The sequence below is a fragment of the Gambusia affinis genome, linkage group LG07, assembly GCF_019740435.1.
Source record: "Gambusia affinis linkage group LG07, SWU_Gaff_1.0, whole genome shotgun sequence".
Classification (NCBI taxonomy): Eukaryota; Metazoa; Chordata; class Actinopteri; order Cyprinodontiformes; family Poeciliidae; genus Gambusia; species Gambusia affinis.
Window position 1 is genome coordinate 13,656,388 of NC_057874.1, and position 20,064 is coordinate 13,676,451.

Below are 20,064 nucleotides of genomic sequence, written 5' to 3' on the forward strand. Positions count from 1 at the left end.
GCATCTTTGGGAACAAATGTTCACTATAAAAATATAAACAATTGGCCCCTGGACATATGACTGTTTCCTGCCAATGAATGGGCTTCTTTGGACCATTTAAAAACATAGTCCCGATCAGCGCGGAGTGATTTGGTAGGTGTGTTCGAATAGCAAACACAGAGTACAGTCTGATAAATCTATTCATTCAGCGCAACCGGGCGGCCTATAGAGCAGTCAGCTCAGCTCATCGGTTTGTTTGTGAAGCTACTGAATGCTGTGCACCGCCGTGCCAGAAAAATGAACGAATCAAACACGGCCATAATCTTTTGAACACGGAACAGATAAGGAATTAAACCTTGTTATCAACGTGTTAGCAGTCAAAACAGTTTTCCCTACTGTTCTCGTTTATAACTGTTTCAAGTCAGACTGGGATTATCTCTGTGTTGTAACTCAGCCATCTATCTCTATTTGATATAAACTCGTTGTATCTAAAATAAACTACAAAAATAGTATATTCAAATAAAAGATAAACGTACAAACAGTCTGTTTAGCCGATAAAAAGCCGTGATATGTGTTTTTTTGTGAGATACGTCCGTACTCTTGGGTGTCTACCTCTCGCGGCGGAAGCGCACTGCTCACCAGCTCGTGTCCAACTGGATAATACGTCTTTGACTTCAATGAGTAGAGAGTGGACATGAATTGAAAGACAGAAATTCAAAGCGAATACAACCGGTGAAAGTAAGCCGTTTCCCCACATATTTTCATCTGGAGTCTTATCAAAGATGCAACAATGACTCAACCGCAGCTGAACGAGTTTATTCCTCCCCCGGAGTGCCCTGTTTTTGAGCCCAGCTGGGAGGAATTCGCCGACCCTTTTGCGTACATCAACAAAATACGACCAATTGCGGAGAAAACTGGCATCTGCAAAATCCGACCACCACCGGTGATTATCTTTCTTCTCTTTCATTTATTCTGAATCGTTCGAGTTTTTCGCGTGCTGCCGTGGTCGCGGCTGATGGGGGTAATTTTAGCAGACAAAGTTGTGTTTTTAGACGGCTTTCAACATGGCGGATTGCGGCTCCGTTGTAAGCTAGCCCGAGCTGGAGTTGCTGGCACCAACGGTCAGCAGCTTTTTCAGACGGGAAGAAATCTGTGTCACCATCCAAATTGACCCCTCCAAAAAAATTAGACCTGCATTTAATGATGCGCTCTATGAAAAATGCGACATGTTTTAAAACGATAATAGAATCGTTGAAGTTTGCCAGTACGCAAATATAATGTAAATTGTTTACATTTGCGCAGAATCAAGTGCTTCCTGGAGTCGGGCCCCCGAGTAAAAAAGAGAAAAAAAGGGAAGGGCAAAAAAAAAAAGTGTCAAAATTTTGAACTATTTATTTGACTATTAACGTATTTCAATGTAAAACTGAAGTTTAGTGGGCTGGATCTGACAGATTTAGCCATCATGAGGCTTGAGTTGGGCCTGTTTAAAGCTGCAGTTGTCTGACATTAACGTACGTGCTCGGTGACCAACTGTTTATGGAGTGAAGAGTCTCTCAAACTGGACACTTAATGGACACTTTTTGTTTTTTTGCTGCCTTTTGGTGTGGCATCTCTTCACCCGATGGTGCGATGATCGATGATGTTAAATGTTTAGGGCACAAAGACTTAACCTATTTTTTAAAATATGCTCGCAAACTGACTATTTTTAGAGCTCGGGATAAATGGGTGGGTTTTATACCATATTCCACACCACTGACATTTCACAGCTGGCAAACATTTCCAATAAAAATTTTTTTATAATTTATACATATATTAAAAGAATTGGCAAAACAAATTAATCTCAATTGGACCACCTTTTTTTTTTATAGATATAACAAATTGCAGAGACCTTCTTGAAGGGTGTGCCCAAACATTAACTTGCATTAGATAAAATGCAGATTCTGCCCAAACAAATTATCTCTGCATGACTGCTGTGTATCTCTGGCTTGTATTCCCCTTTGTCATTATTATGGCCTGGATGAAAGGGGTTTTGTGGGGCCTGTGTATTTTCACATAACGTGGCAGTGGTGTCCTGCAGAAATTTGGAAGCAGTATAAGGCCCACTTTGCACGGTCTAACCAGACAGCCAGGGGTACAAGGAACTGAATTGTTATCAAAACCCAGTGGGTGGGGTGACTGCTTTTCAGTGTTTGCTCATCCAATGGTAGAAAAAAAAAAAAAGCCCAGCTCATGTAAACAAAGGCCACTGAGAGAAGGTTTGAACAAAGATTGACTGCTGATGGCTAGCTCGTCAGCAGAAGAAGTGAATTAAGATTAGCTAATGCAATTTTTAATTTTGTTTTTATTTGCACATGTGCGCTTAGATCTGCCACAGTACAGTGTCTATTTAAAGTAAACGTATAAGAACTTGATGATCATGTTGCAAATAAACTAGTAACTAATCTTCAATTTCCATAGAAGTGTATGTTTAACTCTTGGATGTATCTTCCAGGTATCTAGTTGTTTGTTTGAGCTTTTAGTAAAGTGGTTTTTGTTTCTGTGAGGAGAGTTTAATGCAGTTTGACAAATGTGCACGCCTCTATATATAGTAGTCTGTGTTTAGAGCTTTCCTGAGGCAACCTTTTTGCTCCATTTTATTTCCGTTTTTCTTTTTTTTTTTTCCCCTCTCTTCAAAAACAAGTTTTTGAAGCGGAAGTAAACATTTCACCACAACCTGTTTCTGATCAGAGATTTCTGGGTGCAGAGTATGTGGTGAGAATTTCCTCCAGGGTTCTGTGCAGGTTAGAAATGTTTATGCCATATATATTCTTTAGTGCTATTTTGTAGACGTATAGTAAACAGTGTTATTTATTTATTTTAAATGGAAAACTTTTAGGAACGAGGAGTTATCCTAGTGTCATCTTGGAAGAACAATATCACAATGAGAGTTGATAAAAATGTCTTTAAAAACTGAAAATGAGAGCATTTTTAGAAACTGTTTCTAAAAAATGCAGTTTTTGAAACAAGTTAAGCTGTTTGGGACTCGACTTCTGCGTGCTTTTGTTAGTCACTAACTGTAGACAGAAACAATTCCTGGATTTCAATGAATATAGGCAAAACAGGAGTAGGAGTGGTCCAACTACATCCGTTAAGTGCAAAGAATAACTTTCCAAACATCGCTTTATTATTGACAAAGAAATCTGTACATTAAATAACTGGATTCTTGAACAATAGCGATACTTTTTAAAAAATTTTTTAGCTTTTATCACTATGTGTTAACATACAACAGTAGCAGAACTTCAACTTTAAATCATCCATATGTGAAAGAAAAGGTTTTGTGGTGACTGCAGCTTCCTTTTAGTTTGTCTAAGATTATATTTAAACTGGGTTAAAGGTTACTAAAGAGCCCCATGGTACGCCTTCAATAGCTACCTTTGTCTGAAATCAAGACATTTCATCCCTTTTTGTTAGATTTATTCATACTAACACAGCCCTTCCAGCAAAACATGAAATATTTCAATGTTTACTATAATCATGCTCTTTGTGAGAGAGGCCCAGTTTTCCTTCACACTCCAGGACAAATTTTCACCAGTTGTTTTACACTCATTTGCAAATCCTCTCGGTTGTACAAAGAAGTGTGCCATCACTCTTAACAACGCACAGCTGAAATTCATTTGCTGATTGTTGGACCCACAAATCTGTTCTCAAGGCTTGTGGGAAATGTTTGGTGAGTGTGTAAAATGCTGTTTAAGAGTTTAATAAGAATCATAATGTTTAGGCTGGTAGCAGCGACCAATATGCTTCAACATCTGCCGCCCTGTGGCTCTTTCCTGTCTTATCAGGAATTCATTTGTCATTCAAAGTAATCAGTCATTTGAATAAAGCAGTTATTTTAATTAGCATTTCTGCTGCTTATTTAGTTATTAAAATGTATCGCATGAACTTATTGTATATCTAGTTGGTTAATGCTAAGACCAAAAGTAGCAGAAGGGCAATAAAAAAGTTGTCGTAAACCTCCAGCTTTTGAAAAACTGCATTCACATCTTTGCACTTTCTTTCCAAGGTTCAGTGAATCTGTTCACACTGATTGGCAACAGTATTGGTGATGTATAGCATGCGTTGAGTTTCACTTTTTTTTTTTGTTGTTGTTGTTGTTGTGGAGCTGGGGAGTTGAATCTAACAAATAATTAATTAGAAATTGCCTGTAAAAGTCAACATTCTGCTTTTAACATTTCAAAACATAAATGCCATTATACTGGAATGTCATTAGACGTTATACATTTATGTCCCCATATAATGTCATTCCAATAATAATAACGTAACAAAGAAATGGTGTCATTTCTTTTTTTTTTTTGTATATTTATCAAATATTGTCACCTGAGAGGTCAGAATATGTTATTTTATTAAAAGTTAGATTATAAGGTTTCCAATTTTGGCTGAAGATGTCTTTTTTTGTTTTGTGCTGTTTCAAAAGTTTGGGTTCTTTTTGTTGTTGTTGTTTTTTTTTTGGGATGTGTTGAGAGCTGGACTGAGAATTTGTTCAACATTCCAGTGACGGGACCCAAACAATGGTCCATTGCAATTTCTCAAACAAAATAATGTCTTATCGCAAAACTTTCGGCACAGATTAACCAAAGTGACAGGCAGGATTCCAATTCTTTGGGCACAGTTTCCTGAATGCAAACATTTTGTTTTTTTTCTTTCTCCTGCACCTGGTATGTTCTGGCAACAATTTCTCTGTAGCCACAAAAAACCAACCTTTATTTTTTTTCCCTTCCTACAGGAATGGCAGCCACCATTTGCTTGTGATGTTGACAGACTAAAGTTTACGCCTCGAATACAAAGACTTAATGAGTTGGAGGTATTTTTATTTGTTGCATTTAACTACTGGACATGCATAAAACCATCTTTTTTTTTTGGATTAATTTATCACTGTGTTCATTATTCTCTTGCCCAGTGAGAAAGTAAGAGTTTTTGTTTTGGTATGCACGGCTTTATTCAGTGATTTATTTGTTTTTCCTCTAGGCTCAGACTAGAGTCAAACTCAACTTCCTGGATCAAATTGCAAAATTCTGGGAGCTCCAAGGATGCACTCTGAAAATTCCTCATGTCGAAAGAAAGATTTTAGATCTGTACCAGCTCAACAAGGTGAGTTACATGTTGACAAATGTAAGTGCGAATGTACACAGAATTATTTGAGTTCTGATTTTTTTTTTTTTACACTTTTGTTCAAATGTTTACCAATTGCCGTTGCATAATACCACTTCTTTTTCCAAAATGTCGCTTGCTTTTTGTTTAAGTTGGTAAATGAAGAGGGAGGCTTCGATGCGGTTTGCAGAGAGCGCCGCTGGACTAAGATATCAGTCAAGTTGGGATTTGCTCCTGGCAAGGCCATCGGCTCTCATCTGCGGGCGCACTATGAGCGGATCCTCTACCCATATAATCTTTTCCAGATTGGATCCAATCTGCCTGTACGTCCCATCACCTGTTTTCTATTCACTGCACCAGTCATCAGTCTTATTGCTTACAGCTGTGTAGAAGTTTATTAGACTACTCTATAAGCTCTTACAACTCACTTTTAAGCTCCATGCTGTGATGTTATGAAGTCAAAGTGGGCTACTAAACTGTTTTGTTTTCTTCTTTTTTCTTTTTGTAAAGTAAATGTAATTATCTTTGATAGGTGACTCTTGGATTTGTTCTGGTTTGCTTTATTTAGAACTGTGAAGGTGCTGAAAAACATTATACAAAATACATTATAAAAATTAAATATTCTTATCTTGTAAGAGTTATTATTTTTGGTTCATACTCTTTTTCAGGTGTGTGTTTGACAGATTATCACCTTTTTTTTTTCTATTCTCTTTATGGAGCAACACAAATGTAACAAGACGATTTTATGTTTTTAATTGTCCAGGCTATCATTTCTGCTTGATTTATGCACTACAAAGAAAACTTTACCTGTTTTGAAGCCATTACTTTTTAAAACTTTGGTATATTTTAATACAGGCGACCTTTAAGGTATTGTTACATTATATCTTCACATCAAATTGTCTTATTGGTCCTTTAGAAGGCCACCTTGACCAACGACACTAAAGACAAGGAGTACACGCCACATGACCTTCCACAGCGGCAGTCTGTGCAGCCCCAGGAGACCTGCAGCGTCGCTCGCCGGGCTAAACGAATGCGATCTGAAGTAAGTCTGCCGGATTTGTTCTCTTGTCAGTTCTCCTGCAACTTAAAAGTATAAATTAGTTTCACTATTGCCGGTTGATGCCAGTAGTGCACAAATGGTGAACATATAAACACCCAACATATTTGTAAACGAAGATTTTTTTTTATTGGCTCACTCACAACGATCATCTTGGATTTTTCCAACCAGCCTTTGGCTCCGTCTGACTGACGGTGTCCTGCAGTGGAGGCTATAAAAATGTATGTGATACGCTACTGAGGTCCATCTGTATTTGACTGAGGGTCTTGGAGGATTTTAATCAGGGGAAAATTATTTTCTAACGTCATATAAATAATCCAAAGCCCTGAAGATGAAATGAGAAATGTTTAAATACTTTGTGTAAATTTACCTGTATCTATTTAATTCAAATTGTAGCTTCTTTTGACCACAGCATGAGATGCTTACACCACAAACAAGCTGGTGACCTGGTTTAAAAAGTAGTTGACCTTTTCAGTGGTTTTGTTTGTGTCTTACTGGTCAAACTCACTCGGTTTCTGTCCGTTTCTCCTTTTCTGACTGCAGCGACTCTCTTTCAAAAAAGAACCTGGTGAAATTTGTGAGAATCGCCCCAATTTGAGGAGGAGAATGGGAACCTATGTTGGCAAACCAGAACCTGGTAGGAGTAATAAATTAAAATTAAATGTTTGGTTGTGTTTTTAGAGACTCCTAAAGTGTCTGTTGGATATCCATCCTTGTCTTTCAGTGAGAATGGCAGTCACTGAAATAAAACAGGAGCCAACTGAACACATGGACTCAAAAGAATATGAAGAAACTGATTTAAATACAATAAACAAACCTCCACAAAATAAAGTAAATGGTTTATGCTTTCCTCTGAGGCAGAACTGTTTGGTCTAGTTTTCACTCCTTGAAGTTACAAGTCCGCCGTCATTTGTCTCTTCATAGGTGGACCAATACATGTGCCTGATATGTGGGAGTGGGAGTGCAGAGGACCGCTTATTGTTGTGTGATGGTTGCGACGACAGCTATCACATCTTTTGTCTTATCCCGCCCCTTCACGATGTCCCTAAAGGCGACTGGAGGTGCCCCAAGTGCCTGGCTCAGGTGAGCTGCTGATGTCTGCTCCTAACTGGGATTCTACAACCAAAAGTCCCGGGAGGCCTGATTACTTTGAGCATCTGTTGTTGTGTTTCTGTATGTTTTGCAGGAATGTGGTAAACCTCCTGTAGCATTTGGGTTTGAGCAAGCCAGCAGGAGCTACACCCTCCAAGCTTTTGGGGACATGGCTGATTCGTTCAAGTCTGATTACTTTAACATGCCAGTTCATGTAAGGTTACATCACCACGTGTACTCGCAGTTTATCTTCTAAAGGATCCTGAACTTTGTGTTACTCCTGTCGTTAATATTGCTGTTTTAGTGGCTTTATTTTACAGTAATTATGTGGATGGGAATTATTTAGATTTTTAAGGAGGAATTGGTGAAGTGGACAGGTAATTATAACCATCATAAAACGTTAGATCAGTTAAACTGGTTTTAGTATGGGCCTGAAAAGGTTTTCTGTGGTTTCAGTTGTGGTTCAGCTGTAAAGGGCAACTTTGTAAATGAACACGTTGATGGATAAATCTCCAAAATCGGACCTCGTCTAAAAGCTGGGGCTCTGGTTACAGGCGACTTCTCTGTTTTTAAAATACTTTACATCACAGTTCATAATGTTGTTTCTTTTTTTCATAAACTGAAATTATAACAACCAAGGTTGTTATAATAAATATATTGAGCCCTATAATAGCAGCGGCATGGATAAGATTACAAATTCTACCAGTAAATTAAAAAAAAAAAATCACTGCAAAAAACAGAATATTGCCTAATTTCTAAATTGGTTTTAACGACTGTCGGGGTTCTCCCCGACAGTCCAAATGATTTCACCTTTTACACTGATTACGGTGAACATCACATCATGTGAGCTGCAGCTGCTTAGTGTCTGTTTGATGTGACGTGTTCAGCAGACACTCAACAGACAGGAGGAGCGTGAGAGAGATCAGCATTCAACACAAAAGGATTTAGTTTGTGAACCAGGAGAGCAAGTCTTTCTCTTGGTCTTGTTCCTGCACGGTGATTCAGATTAGCTAGAAAAACATGTTGCACACCTGACTGCTGACTGTATTTATTAAGCCCTTTGTGCTGATTCAATGATAATAACTAAATAATAAAGCATCATGTGCTTTGGGGAAGTGTCGGAACAGAACAGCAGCACTCTAAAACTCCCCGGGAAGTCAGAGAATGTTCTTCTGCAGAAACTCATTCGGACACAAATTATGTCGTTTTCAAAGAAAAGGACTGAGTCAGCATTCTGAAGAGTCAAGCTGATAACTGATGCTGTAAACCATGTAGCTCATTCCAATTACAGCAGGAGTTTTAATGCAGTTTGTGCAAAGTGTTTAATTTGACAAAAATGACTCCTTACTGGATGGAGTTAACAACTCCTGTTGTCTCTGCATGTTAAATATGCATGGCACCTCGATGGTTTTCCTCTTCTGCCTGTTCTCAATCTCACTGAGTGAAGTGGAGAAGGAAAGTTGAGGTTTTGTTCAGGTTCCCATCATTTGGTTTAAGGAGCAACTGCATGCAGCTTTTCTGTCACATCAAAACGTGTTATTTTTTTTCTTCAAAGCAATGTATGCACACATTTGATGTGATTTTCTATTAAACTTCTCACATTAACCTTCAATAGAAACTTTTAAGTGATCAGACTGTGTTTACTTATAAAACTTACAATTCAGAAAATGGGGGGGGGGATCATAATTTGGTAAAATAGTATGATTAAAAATACAAAGATTTCACGTGTGCTACATGAAAATGTTCTGTCCAATTTCAAACAAGTTGTTGGACAAATACATTCTTTCCCAAAACACAGGAACCAGTTTTAGCATTTCTCTTACTAATGATCTTAGTAAATCCAAACAAAGGCACTGATGACGTGCCTTAAAATAGTTCGTTGTGTGTGATGTGGGGGTTATACCTGTTCTACACAGATTAGTGGTGAAGAGTTTGGTTCATGCCTAAAAGAGGGCAGACAACAAAATAAATGACATAATGGACTGATTTGTTTTTTTTTTTTATCCATCTGATTCAGTTGTTTTGGTTCAGCAGGTATGCAGCAATGAGTGTTTTCACTTTCAGATGGTTCCTACTGAGCTGGTGGAGAAGGAGTTTTGGCGACTTGTCAGCACCATTGAGGAGGATGTCACTGTGGAGTACGGAGCAGACATCGCCTCCAAGGAGTTTGGGAGTGGTTTCCCTGTGAGAAACAGCCATTTTGAAGTCTCTCCGGAGGACGAGGTATTGTTCGTCTCTCAGGATAGTTCACTGCTCTACTGTTGGAACAGGGTGTTGTTTTCCTTTCTCATTAGTAAACATTCACATTGAGCCATTTTTGAGTGGAAATATGATTTCCACACAAACGAAACGGTTGATAACTTCTTGATAGCTGTAAAGGAAAAAGAAAAGAAAAAAAAGATCTCAAACTGTGTGATGTTGATGTGAGTTAGGGAGGAGTTATTTTTTTGGCTCGATCTGTTGGTGAGACCTGTGTCTGACCCACAGCATTACCTGACCAGCGGCTGGAACCTGAACAACATGCCGGTGCTGGACGCCTCGGTGCTGACTCACATTACAGCCGACATCTGTGGGATGAAGGTTCCCTGGCTGTATGTGGGGATGTGCTTCTCTTCTTTCTGCTGGCACATTGAGGATCACTGGAGCTACTCCATAAACTACCTTCACTGGTAAAGAACCCTCTGCTGCCTTGTTGTAACTTTGTATTCACCCTACACTGGGAACAGCTTTTGTTTTGTGCCTGACTTCGCAGGATTAGAAGCATCTATATGTATTTGTGGCTCACCTTAGTTTTTTAGTTTTGTTTTAGCTTTGACCTGCTGATGCAGATTTTAACAAATTGCATTTTGTTTTAGAGAACTGTAATTTACAACATTCTAACATTCAAAAACCCTTCAAAGGATGCAACCCAGCAACTTTGGTGTACCACATCTTGCTACATTGTTTTTACCAAATTAAATCTGTAGCAGACAATATCTTTTAATATTTTAGTTATGGTTTTGCAACCTTTTTACTTTCTCCAGCTTCATTTTTCAACACCTCATTCACACTGAAAACAGATTGCTTTATTTTTCTGACCTGGCAGCTTAGCTGGAAAGTAGCCCGTTGTTCTGTGCATGTTTCATTTTCATAAAATGTTTCAAAAATATGTTAATTCATGTAAAATTATCTGCTTTATAATTTTGCATGCAATGAAAGTCTTGGTCTTTCCAATGAAGTTGTTTGCCTTATATGCAGGGGTGAGCCAAAAACGTGGTACGGAGCTCCAGGTTATGCGGCAGAGCACCTCGAGTCCGTCATGAAGAAACTGGCTCCGGAGCTGTTTGAATCTCAGCCTGACCTGCTCCATCAGCTGGTGACCATCATGAATCCCAACACGCTCATGAACAAAGGCGTTCCGGTAATCTGCTCAGCTTTTACGCTCATTTAGTGCCACTCTTTTTTTTTTTTTTTTAAATTCACAATGTAGCATGAAATAAATCTATATTTTTCTGGCGACGTGTAGATCTACCGCACCAACCAGTGTGCAGGCGAGTTCGTGATCACTTTCCCCAGAGCTTATCACAGCGGATTCAATCAGGGCTTCAACTTTGCTGAAGCTGTCAACTTCTGCACCATGGACTGGGTGAGGAGTCCTGCTTGTACAGCAAAAGATTATATCCGCATATGAGTCGACTTGTCTAATCCCTTTGAACCACTTCTTAAGGAATAGGTTTTTTAATTGAACATAAATGTGATTTTTTGTTCTTTTGGAGACATCTAGCATGAACAGATTATTTTTTTAATTATTTGTTTTTTCCAGTCTCATGCACTGATGCTGGTTTTCATTCCTTCACCTGAATTGGCTTCCATGTTTCCTGGCAGATGCCCGTTGGCCGTAACTGCGTGGACCATTACCGTCAGCTGAGCAGATACTGCGTCTTCTCCCACGACGAGATGGTTTGCAACATGGCCTTCAAAGCAGACACGATGGATGTGGAGCTGGCATCAGCACTGCTGGTGGACATGACCGCCATGGTCCAGGAGGAGAGGAAGCTGCGAGAAAAGATTGACAAAATGGTGAGAAGCCCTTTTAGTTAATTTACATCAAAGATGGGAGGACGAACAAAACTTAGTTTGAAGGTGATGTTCAAACCAACTTGTAGATGTACAAGTAGGAGGCCTGACTTGTGTACACAGATGCTGCGCTTGGCTTAATTTTCTCCTCTGTGGCTCTGATGTGTGGATGTTTGTCTCCAGGGTGTGGTGCAGTCTCGACAAGTTGATTACGAGCTGCTCCCAGATGAGGGGCGGCAGTGCTGCAAGTGTCGGACCACCTGCTACTTGTCTGGCATCGTTTGCTCCTGCAGTCCTGACAAGATGGCTTGTTTGTACCACGCCCAACACCTCTGCTCCTGTCCCAATAGTAACCTCACACTCCAGTGAGTCTCCAGTAACCAAAGCAACTGAAGAAAAGTCACCTGTGATTTTATTTTATTTTTTACTGCCACGTCGTTTATTTCGATTGACATAAAACGTCAAATAATTAGACATTTTATTCGTTCAGAAATCTTGGGTATAAGTAAACGAGTTCTTTTTAAAATGTACCGTACTCCCAACATTTACAGAATTTAATTAAATAATGGCTCTGGAGACGTTTGTTACGTCAAAATAATCATCTTTTCCAACAGTTTTAAGTTTACCCTCGACGAATTATATCCGCTGATGGAGTCGGTGAAGCTGCGGTCGGAGTCCTACAAAGAGTGGCTCTCTGCTGTTGAAGACATTGTGGAGAACAAAGGAGCCAAGAAAAGAGGTGCCACATAACCTTCATCAAACGTTACTCTGAGACGTTTAAACAGTTGGGTTTTGTTCTTCGTGTTTCCTGAGACGCCGTTCTGCTTTCTGCTCAGGTTTGGAGGAACTTCACAGCTTAGTGGAGCAAGCTGAAACCAAGGCTTTCCCTAAAATTAGCCTCCTGGATCAGCTGCGCACCGTCACCTCCGAAGCTGATAAAGTTGCTGTGATGGCACAGCAGCTTCTCAACGGGAAGAGGCAGACGAGGTACTAAAAATAAGCTTCAGGTGCGGCCGGACCGATCCAGCCGCATTCCTGTTAAACCGTAAGGTAGCAAATATTCTGTTTTGTATTCAATCAAACTAGGTGGGAATCAGGCTTATTTCACTAAAGTGGGCAGGATTTTATTAGTTATAAATTATGTCTTGGTAGTAGAGGTGTAGGAGTGCAAGTATTCATACATACATTCAGTATCCAGAACAGAAGGAGATTTAAACATCAGTGGTACTGGAGGAAAAAAAACGGGCTCACATCCAGATGGCTGCCTGTTGCAGCCAATCAGATTAAAGTCCTTACTTCCTATAAAACACAAGCTGGAGGAATCCAAGTGAGGAGAGCGGTTTTCCCAACAGCTGTGTGTGCTGCATTCAGGTTATCAAAGTATCAAAACAACACCAAAGTTATGTTTCATTTTTGTTTGTTTTTCAGAAATAGTCACAATCTTATTTCAAAATTTGCACAATCTGTCTATCCAGACATTGGCTCTACCTGCTTATGCAAATCCAATCAAATCTCCAGTCAATTATGTGCTTTTTATTACTTTCTTGTGTTTTAGAAAATAAAACCTTATCATTTTCTGAAATTACATATTTTTTGTTTCCACCTAACCAGTGATAAAGAAATATCTTTATATTTCTTTATTTATATATTTTTCTTTTTGTTGATTTTTCTTGATTGAAATGCATTGAAAACTTACTGAAGCGTGACTTTTTAAAACCCGAATATTTACCACAGTTGATTTTAATACGCTGTATTTGCCAACCTGTTCAGGTATTTAGAAATGAAACCAGCGTTGGTTCTGTTCTGGCCTTTTAAAAGAGCACAGCTGGCTTGGAATAACAACCTAATCTTTCTGCCGCAGATCCATAAGACGTTGCTCATTTTCTTTACTGTTTTGTTGGATGTCTTTCATTGTGTGTGTGTATCAGGTATCGTTCTGGAGGAGGAAAGTCCCAAAACCAGAACGAGTTGACCGTGGAAGAGCTGAGGTCCTTCGTCCAACAGTTGGACAACCTGCCATGCAACATCCGACAGGCTCCTTTACTAAAAGTAAACGTTTAATCAATATTCTTAGAAAATTTGTGCGTTAGTACCAACTCTTTATTTATTTTTTCCCCCAAATGCATCCTTCTTTGCGCTTACAGATACAAAGAAGCTTCTATGTTTCATTGCACTACAAAAACAAAGATTATGTGAAATGACCTAACTCTTGTTGTGACCTCCAGGACCTGCTGACCCGGGTGGATGACTTCCAGCAGCGCAGCAACCGTCTGCTGTCTGACGAGGCGCCCGGCCCTCAGGAGCTGCAGGATCTGCTGGACGTGAGTCTGGGCCTGGACGTGGAGCTGCCCCAGCTGCCACTGCTGAGGGAGCGGCTGGAGCAGGCGCGCTGGCTGGAGGCGGTCCAGCAGGCCAGCAGCCGGCCCGACAGCCTGTGTCTGGACACCATGAGGAGGCTGATAGACCAGGGAGTGGGCCTGGCCCCCCACAGCTCTGTGGAGAGAGCCATGGCTCGCCTGCAGGAACTGCTGACCGTGTCGGAGCAGTGGGAAGAGCGCGTGCTCGGCCTCATGGACGCCAGGTAGGAACATTTCATTGTCAGGCTGCTTGAAATCCTTCAATGCTTGAATTTCACTTGGGTAACTTTCAAGGTTTTGAAAGTGCTCGATTTCGCTATGAAGTCCTTGGAAGTGCTTAATTTTCTATCTGCACAGCTTTGCAATAAAGTTGTAATAAACCTTTAGGAAAACGGAGTCTTTACAGAAAGTCAATTTATTATTTGTATTGTGCTAAAGCATTTTGTTTGAGCTGGACGGTCATTTACCTTCATACTTGACTCAATCTTTGAATTGGGGGATTTATTTTTTAGTTTGTGTGTTTTGTTCTCAGATCAGTCAGATGTATAGGGTGTGATAAACATTTCAAAACATATTTTATTACATTAGTTTATCTTTTCCCTCCTCTACAATATTATCATAAGCCATTAATCGCTGTAATAAATATCATATAATCATGAATTGAAACTTTTTTTAGTTGATTTGTATTGTTTTTTCTTTCCAAAGTATGGTGCTGAAAAAGCTGCACAACGTACTTTGAAAATGCTTAAAAAGATCTTTAATTGTACTGTGGGAAAAGTGTACCAACCCTGTATTTTGTTGTTTTTAATTTAGTTTAATTAGCTTCTCTACACCTCCAACTTCAAGGTCTCCAGCTGTTTTAAAAACACAGATTTATGAGACACAAACGCCTCATCTTGTATTAATGTAGCACAGAATCACAAGGGAATGCAATATTATAACTCAGCCAACGACTGTCTTCCTTTCTCTTCGTAGGCCGTATCCCAGCATTGAGACGCTTGATGCCGCTTTACAGGAAGTGGAGAACATCCCTGCTTATCTGCCCAACTGTCTGCAGCTGAAGGATGTACTTACTAAAGCCAAGAAGTGGCTAAACGAAGCAGAAATGCTCCAGGTAAAACATTATTTGACCTATTTTACTAAAACACTATTTTACTCACAAACGGGTGAGTTTTGTTTTGTTTTTTTAAATAAAAATGTTTTTCTTGTTTTAAGATGGGGGGACGGATCCCCGTGCTGGACAGCCTCTCTGAGCTGGTTCTCAGAGCGGACGGCATCCCGGTGAGGCTCGAGCTGCTGGGCCGACTGGAGGCTCTGATCAGCGACGTGCAGAGCTGGAAGGAGAGCGCAGCGAAAACATTCCTACTGAAAAACTCCCCCCTGTCGCTACTCGAGGTTCAGAGATTTTGGAGTGCGATTCTGTGCAAACCTGCTTCCCGCTTGTAGTCAAAAAAAATAATAATGAAGACGTCTTTTATTGTGTTTTCAGGTCCTCTGCCCAAGATGTGACGTCGGTTCTGGGCATCAGAAGTGCAGATCTAAAAAAGCAAAAGAAGCTCTGCAGCTCAATAAAAAAGCTTCCCTAAAACTGGAGTCGGTGTGTGATGTGGAGAGAGCTCTGTCTGAGAGCAAAGACTCTCCGTCTGCTGTGAGTACAACAAACAAGCGTCCAGCCATGGCTGAAGCGAGTAATTAAGACAAGCAACACGCTTGTCTTAATTACGCTGGTAATTAAGACAAAACTGTACAAAAAATATACATTTTGCATTGAAAAGATAAAACAAAAACTTCTTTGTCTGTCAATGTGTTCTAACCCAGAACTCCTCGAGCAGCATAGTTATAACTCCATGCTGTTAAAAGAAAATCCTATTATGCTACTTTTGCTTTCCAATTATCAATTAGTTATTAGAAAATAATTAACAGATCAGTCCTACACTGTATTGATAAGTAGAAAAGGCAGAGCTTTTTACATGTAGCTGTACATGAATCCTTTTCTGCAAATGCTAAACCGTCCACTAAAGGAATGATATGCTGTTGCATTTTAGGCAATAAAACGTCTCTTATTTAAAAGCCAAACTGAATTATTAGTCATTTAATGCATTTCTAATATTGTATTCTGCAATCAATTATTGCAGAATAACTGATTTAGTAAAATAGTCGTTAGATGCAGCCCTTTATACACATTTACCAAAATAAACAGTTTGGTTCATTGGAAACACAACTGATTGCAATGAAACAGTGACTCAAATATAGATTAAAAACAATATAATTACTATGTAAAAATAAATAACATAATTTCGGTCACTGAAGGAAATGTGGCTGAAGTTAATTTTGACCTGTAACAACTCCAGCCTGCTGCTCGTCGGCAGAGTTCGTTTTAATTTCTCCTGCTCTGATCTTCTCTCCACAGATGAGCGCTCTGGCTGACGTGCGGCAGAGGGAGATGGAGCTGCTGCTGGCGCTCAGAGCGTCCAACGAGTCCAAACTTCTGCCTGCTGAAAACTCCTCTGCACTAACTGTCTGCGTTTGCCAAAAGGCCCCTTCAGGCGCCATGGTTCAGTGCGAGCTGTGCCGAGACATTTTCCACCGCGACTGCGTCACCGCGGCAGCAGAGCTGGAGTACGGCCAGGCCTGGCTCTGCCCGCTGTGCCAGCGGTCGAGGAAGCCTCCTCTGGACAAGGTTCTGCCGCTGCTGGCCTCGCTACAGAGGATCCGGGTTCGTCTGCCGGAGGGAGACGCCCTCCGCTTCCTCATCGAAAGGACGGTGAGGTGGCAGCACAAAGTCCAGCAGGCCTGCACCGACGGGCTGCTAGAGAGAGTGGAAACCATGGTGAGTTAAACGTCTTACAAAAGTATTCAAAAACTCTCGAGGTTTTTTTTAATCTCTCCCATGTTAAACCCACAAACGTTATTGGATTTTATTGGGATTTTAATGACAAAGCAGTGCTTAATTTTAAAAATAAAACGTGTAGCGCATTCACTTGTTGAGGGAGAGGGCAAAACACAAATTGATAGTGAACGAAAGCCCATCTGAGGCTGCAAGAGCCCGGAGAGTTTAACATGCATACAGGTGTAATGGTTTAGTCCAAAGCATGTTCAACTGGCCCAGTCAAAGTCCGGATCTAAATCCAACTGAGAATCAACGCCAAGACTAGATTTATGTACACAGGAGAAGAATGGGGGGGGAATGTCACCACAGAAAGAGTAGAAACATTCTGGAATGAATCCAGAATGACTGAAGAGACGCACCAAACTTTTCAGATCTTTTTAACGAGTTTTGAAAAACATGTCGTCTTTTTTTTTTTTTTTTCTTGGATTTTAAAGTTATGAATCACAAACCCAATAAAATCCATTAAAAATGATCAAAAGATGGAAAGTTCAAGCCGGTCAGGAGATCTGTTTGTCTAACGCTGCAAATAAATTATTTATTGTTTCAGGGGAGACTCGGACCTAAAACATCTTCATATTTGACTCAGGAAATAAATGGTTCATTTCACACAAAGCATCTCTCTATTCCACTCCAAGGTTTGTGTTGTTAGCTGTTCTCTGAAGAGTGTTTTTTTTATTGATTTATTTATTTTTAGTTTCTTTTTAATAGTAACGGTAATGCATTTGTTGCAGCACTTGGTCCTGAGCTGGAGGAGCTGATGGTGGAGGGTTTCCTGCTGCAGGTCACCCTGCCTGAGACCGAACAGCTGTACCGATATCTGCTGTACAAACTGGCCCCGCCGTCCTCGCACAAGTCCCCCAGCAGGAACGGGGAGGAGCAGTCCGACGAGGGGAGCCCCCGACACAACAAGGTACAAATCGACCTCTGGGTTCGCTTGCGTCACTCTCATAACAAAGAACCATGTTCATGATGCAATGAAAAGCCAAGCTCAAACAGGTTGCTAAAGCGTTTTTTTTTTATGTTTGTAGAACGGGGGCTCCAGTCTGAAGAAGGAAGTGAACAGACAAAGCAAAAGGACTAAACGGCGGAAGGACAGTTCAGACTCTCAGCATAGCGAGAAGGCCAAAAAGTCTCGTAAGAAGAAGCCGAAGAAGAGCAAAGAAAGGAGCGACGAGTCGAAGAGGACAAGTTCCCCCTCACACACCTCGTCAGACCCGGCTCTTTCTGATTCAGAGGAGGACTTCTCGCTGTGCGCTGCACCGTGGTGCAGAGAGCCTGAGGGCGACGAGGTCAGTTGTAATCATCGAGTTCACCTCCTTCTTTCACTTTCATCTTTTTAGTCACATTCATCCTGGTGTTATTGTCGTTTCAGGTGAACTGGGTCCAGTGTGACGGTAACTGTAATCAGTGGTTCCACCAGGTTTGTGTGGGACTGTCTGCTGAGCGCGCTGAGAAAGAGGACTATATCTGCATAAGCTGCACACAGCCCGACTACGACCGAGGCGAGTGAAGACCAAACCGTGATGTTGAAGGACGAGCAGTCGTTTTCACACCAGCCGCAGCACCGAAGCGCACATGTGAACTCTGTGTCTGCTGTGGCTTCTCCTTTTGACCTTCTGGCTTGCCCTCAGTGAACATGGTGCTATTCCCTCTCACCTCCCCAGAGTTACTAAAGACTTCTGTCACTGTTTTTGTCACTCGGCTGGTTTTTCGGCTAATCAACTAATCCTTTACGAAACTTTCCAAGACTGGACGCGGATGTGGTTTCAGAAAAACCAATGGCGCAGGGATTTCTTCTTCTTCATTTTTTTTTTTCTTTTTCTTTTTTCCAACCAAAAAATGTCCCTTTGACGTTTCATAACTGTTTTTCTTTGACCTACATCTGAACAATGTGAAGCTTATCTTTTCCTTGTAGAGTAAATATTATTTATCTGAGCAATAGCTGAACAGATTCAGGTTCAGTTTTCACCTGAGCTATATTTGTGTGTAGAAAAACTTTGATAAGATGCCTTCCTGATGCAAAAACCCCGAAGAATTCACCTCACAGATCCTAAAATGTCACTTAGTGCAGTAGATATTTGTGCACCTCTCAACAGAAATGGCTCTTTATCTCCTACCAGTGCAGATGTTTGCACCTGATCGTTTGCCCACATCCCTTAATAATTCACTGGCTCGGACATGAAGTTGGGTTTCCTTTTTGCGCCGTCTGCAGGGGGAAGATGAAAGTCCTGGAAAAGACTCGATGATGTTCACAAAGTGAGACCGAACGGCCCGACATTAAAGGAATGTACATTTAGGTTTTTTTTGGGTGAGTTTTCCCTTTATGGTTGAGGTTGAAAATATTGTGTTGGACTTAGATTTAACACAAACTGTGTGATTTATTCGCCACGGGTATATGACCTTTTTCTTGCTCCTTTGGATAAATAATATAATTCATATGTTGCAGTTTGCATTATTAAATAAAATGTTTGTTCCCATGTGGGCTCTTTGTTTCTCTCTAGACATGTGGAACGACTTTTTACTCTGATCCCTGACGGTTTTGCTGTGTGGCAGAAACGGGAAACGTATTCAGGAAACATCAGGTTGCTGCTTGAAAGCACAAACTGATTAGAAAGTTGACTATAAAGGACCATGTATTAAATATATAACCCACTATTCTGTAGCTCATTGATTAAAAATTTTATTTCTTCAAGGTTTCAGTGATTAATATTTTTCTGAGTGATTCCTAGCCTTCATGAAACAATTGAAAGTAACTTGACCTTAAAATTATACGACTTAATTTTCACAACAGCTGAACTGCAAACCAATCAGTGTTAAACAACACATCTATGATGTACTGCTGAAAGAGGGAATTAATTGTATAGGCTTTAGAAATAAATTCAGAATTATAAATCCAGTTTTTTTTTAATTATACCATTACAATTTTTATTTTATTTAATTTTTAAAGTATGTCCAATTTTAACACCCATAACATGTTTAGGAAATATAGTGGCACTTTTGGCTGTTTTGTGATCAGGAAAATATGTTTTACTTTATTTAAAAGATTATTTTTAAGAAAGTGTTTACAAATTTTCTAGAAAGATTTTTATGGTCACACACAGTATATTACTATGCATGATAAACATGTATATTTGATTAAATTTCTACGTTCTGTACAGTTAGGTTAACCTCGTTTATTGAGACCCAAACTTCTGTAAAGAGACTTCACCATTTTTGAAAAAGCAATTCAGTTTGATTCACTGTGGAAATAAATGCAAGGAGATAATTAACAAAAGCACATAATTGTAGTATCCCTAACAATCAATTGGAATTTTTTATTTTTTATTTTAACTTTATTTTTTCAGAAAACAAGTCCATTGAGACTAACAAGGACGACCTGTGAAACAAAAGTATAGCACTGTGCAAGATGCAAACAAGCCATTACATTCACAAAGTAACACAGTATTTAAATTATTTACAGTATCAATGTGTCAAGCAATAATTGCAACTAAAGCATTTTTAAAAAA

General features: G+C 39.9%; 1 protein-coding gene across 1 annotated transcript; it reads left to right on the forward strand.

Moving 5' to 3' along the window:
• Positions 1–591: 591 nt before the first annotated feature.
• kdm5ba (lysine (K)-specific demethylase 5Ba) lies at positions 592–19,035 on the forward strand. The gene is made up of 27 exons (XM_044122217.1): positions 592–922; positions 4,742–4,819; positions 4,984–5,106; positions 5,259–5,429; positions 6,023–6,148; positions 6,707–6,800; positions 6,888–6,994; positions 7,088–7,246; positions 7,350–7,469; positions 9,320–9,478; positions 9,743–9,924; positions 10,493–10,655; positions 10,761–10,880; positions 11,120–11,314; positions 11,495–11,676; positions 11,926–12,050; positions 12,148–12,298; positions 13,240–13,360; positions 13,537–13,892; positions 14,644–14,782; positions 14,884–15,063; positions 15,158–15,316; positions 16,079–16,498; positions 17,106–17,193; positions 17,290–17,468; positions 17,587–17,847; positions 17,931–19,035. The coding sequence occupies exons 1-27, from the start codon at positions 770–772 to the stop codon at positions 18,066–18,068; spliced, it is 4,449 nt and encodes a 1,482-aa protein (XP_043978152.1). The 5' UTR covers positions 592–769; the 3' UTR covers positions 18,069–19,035.
• The last annotated feature ends 1,029 nt before the right edge of the window (positions 19,036–20,064 follow it).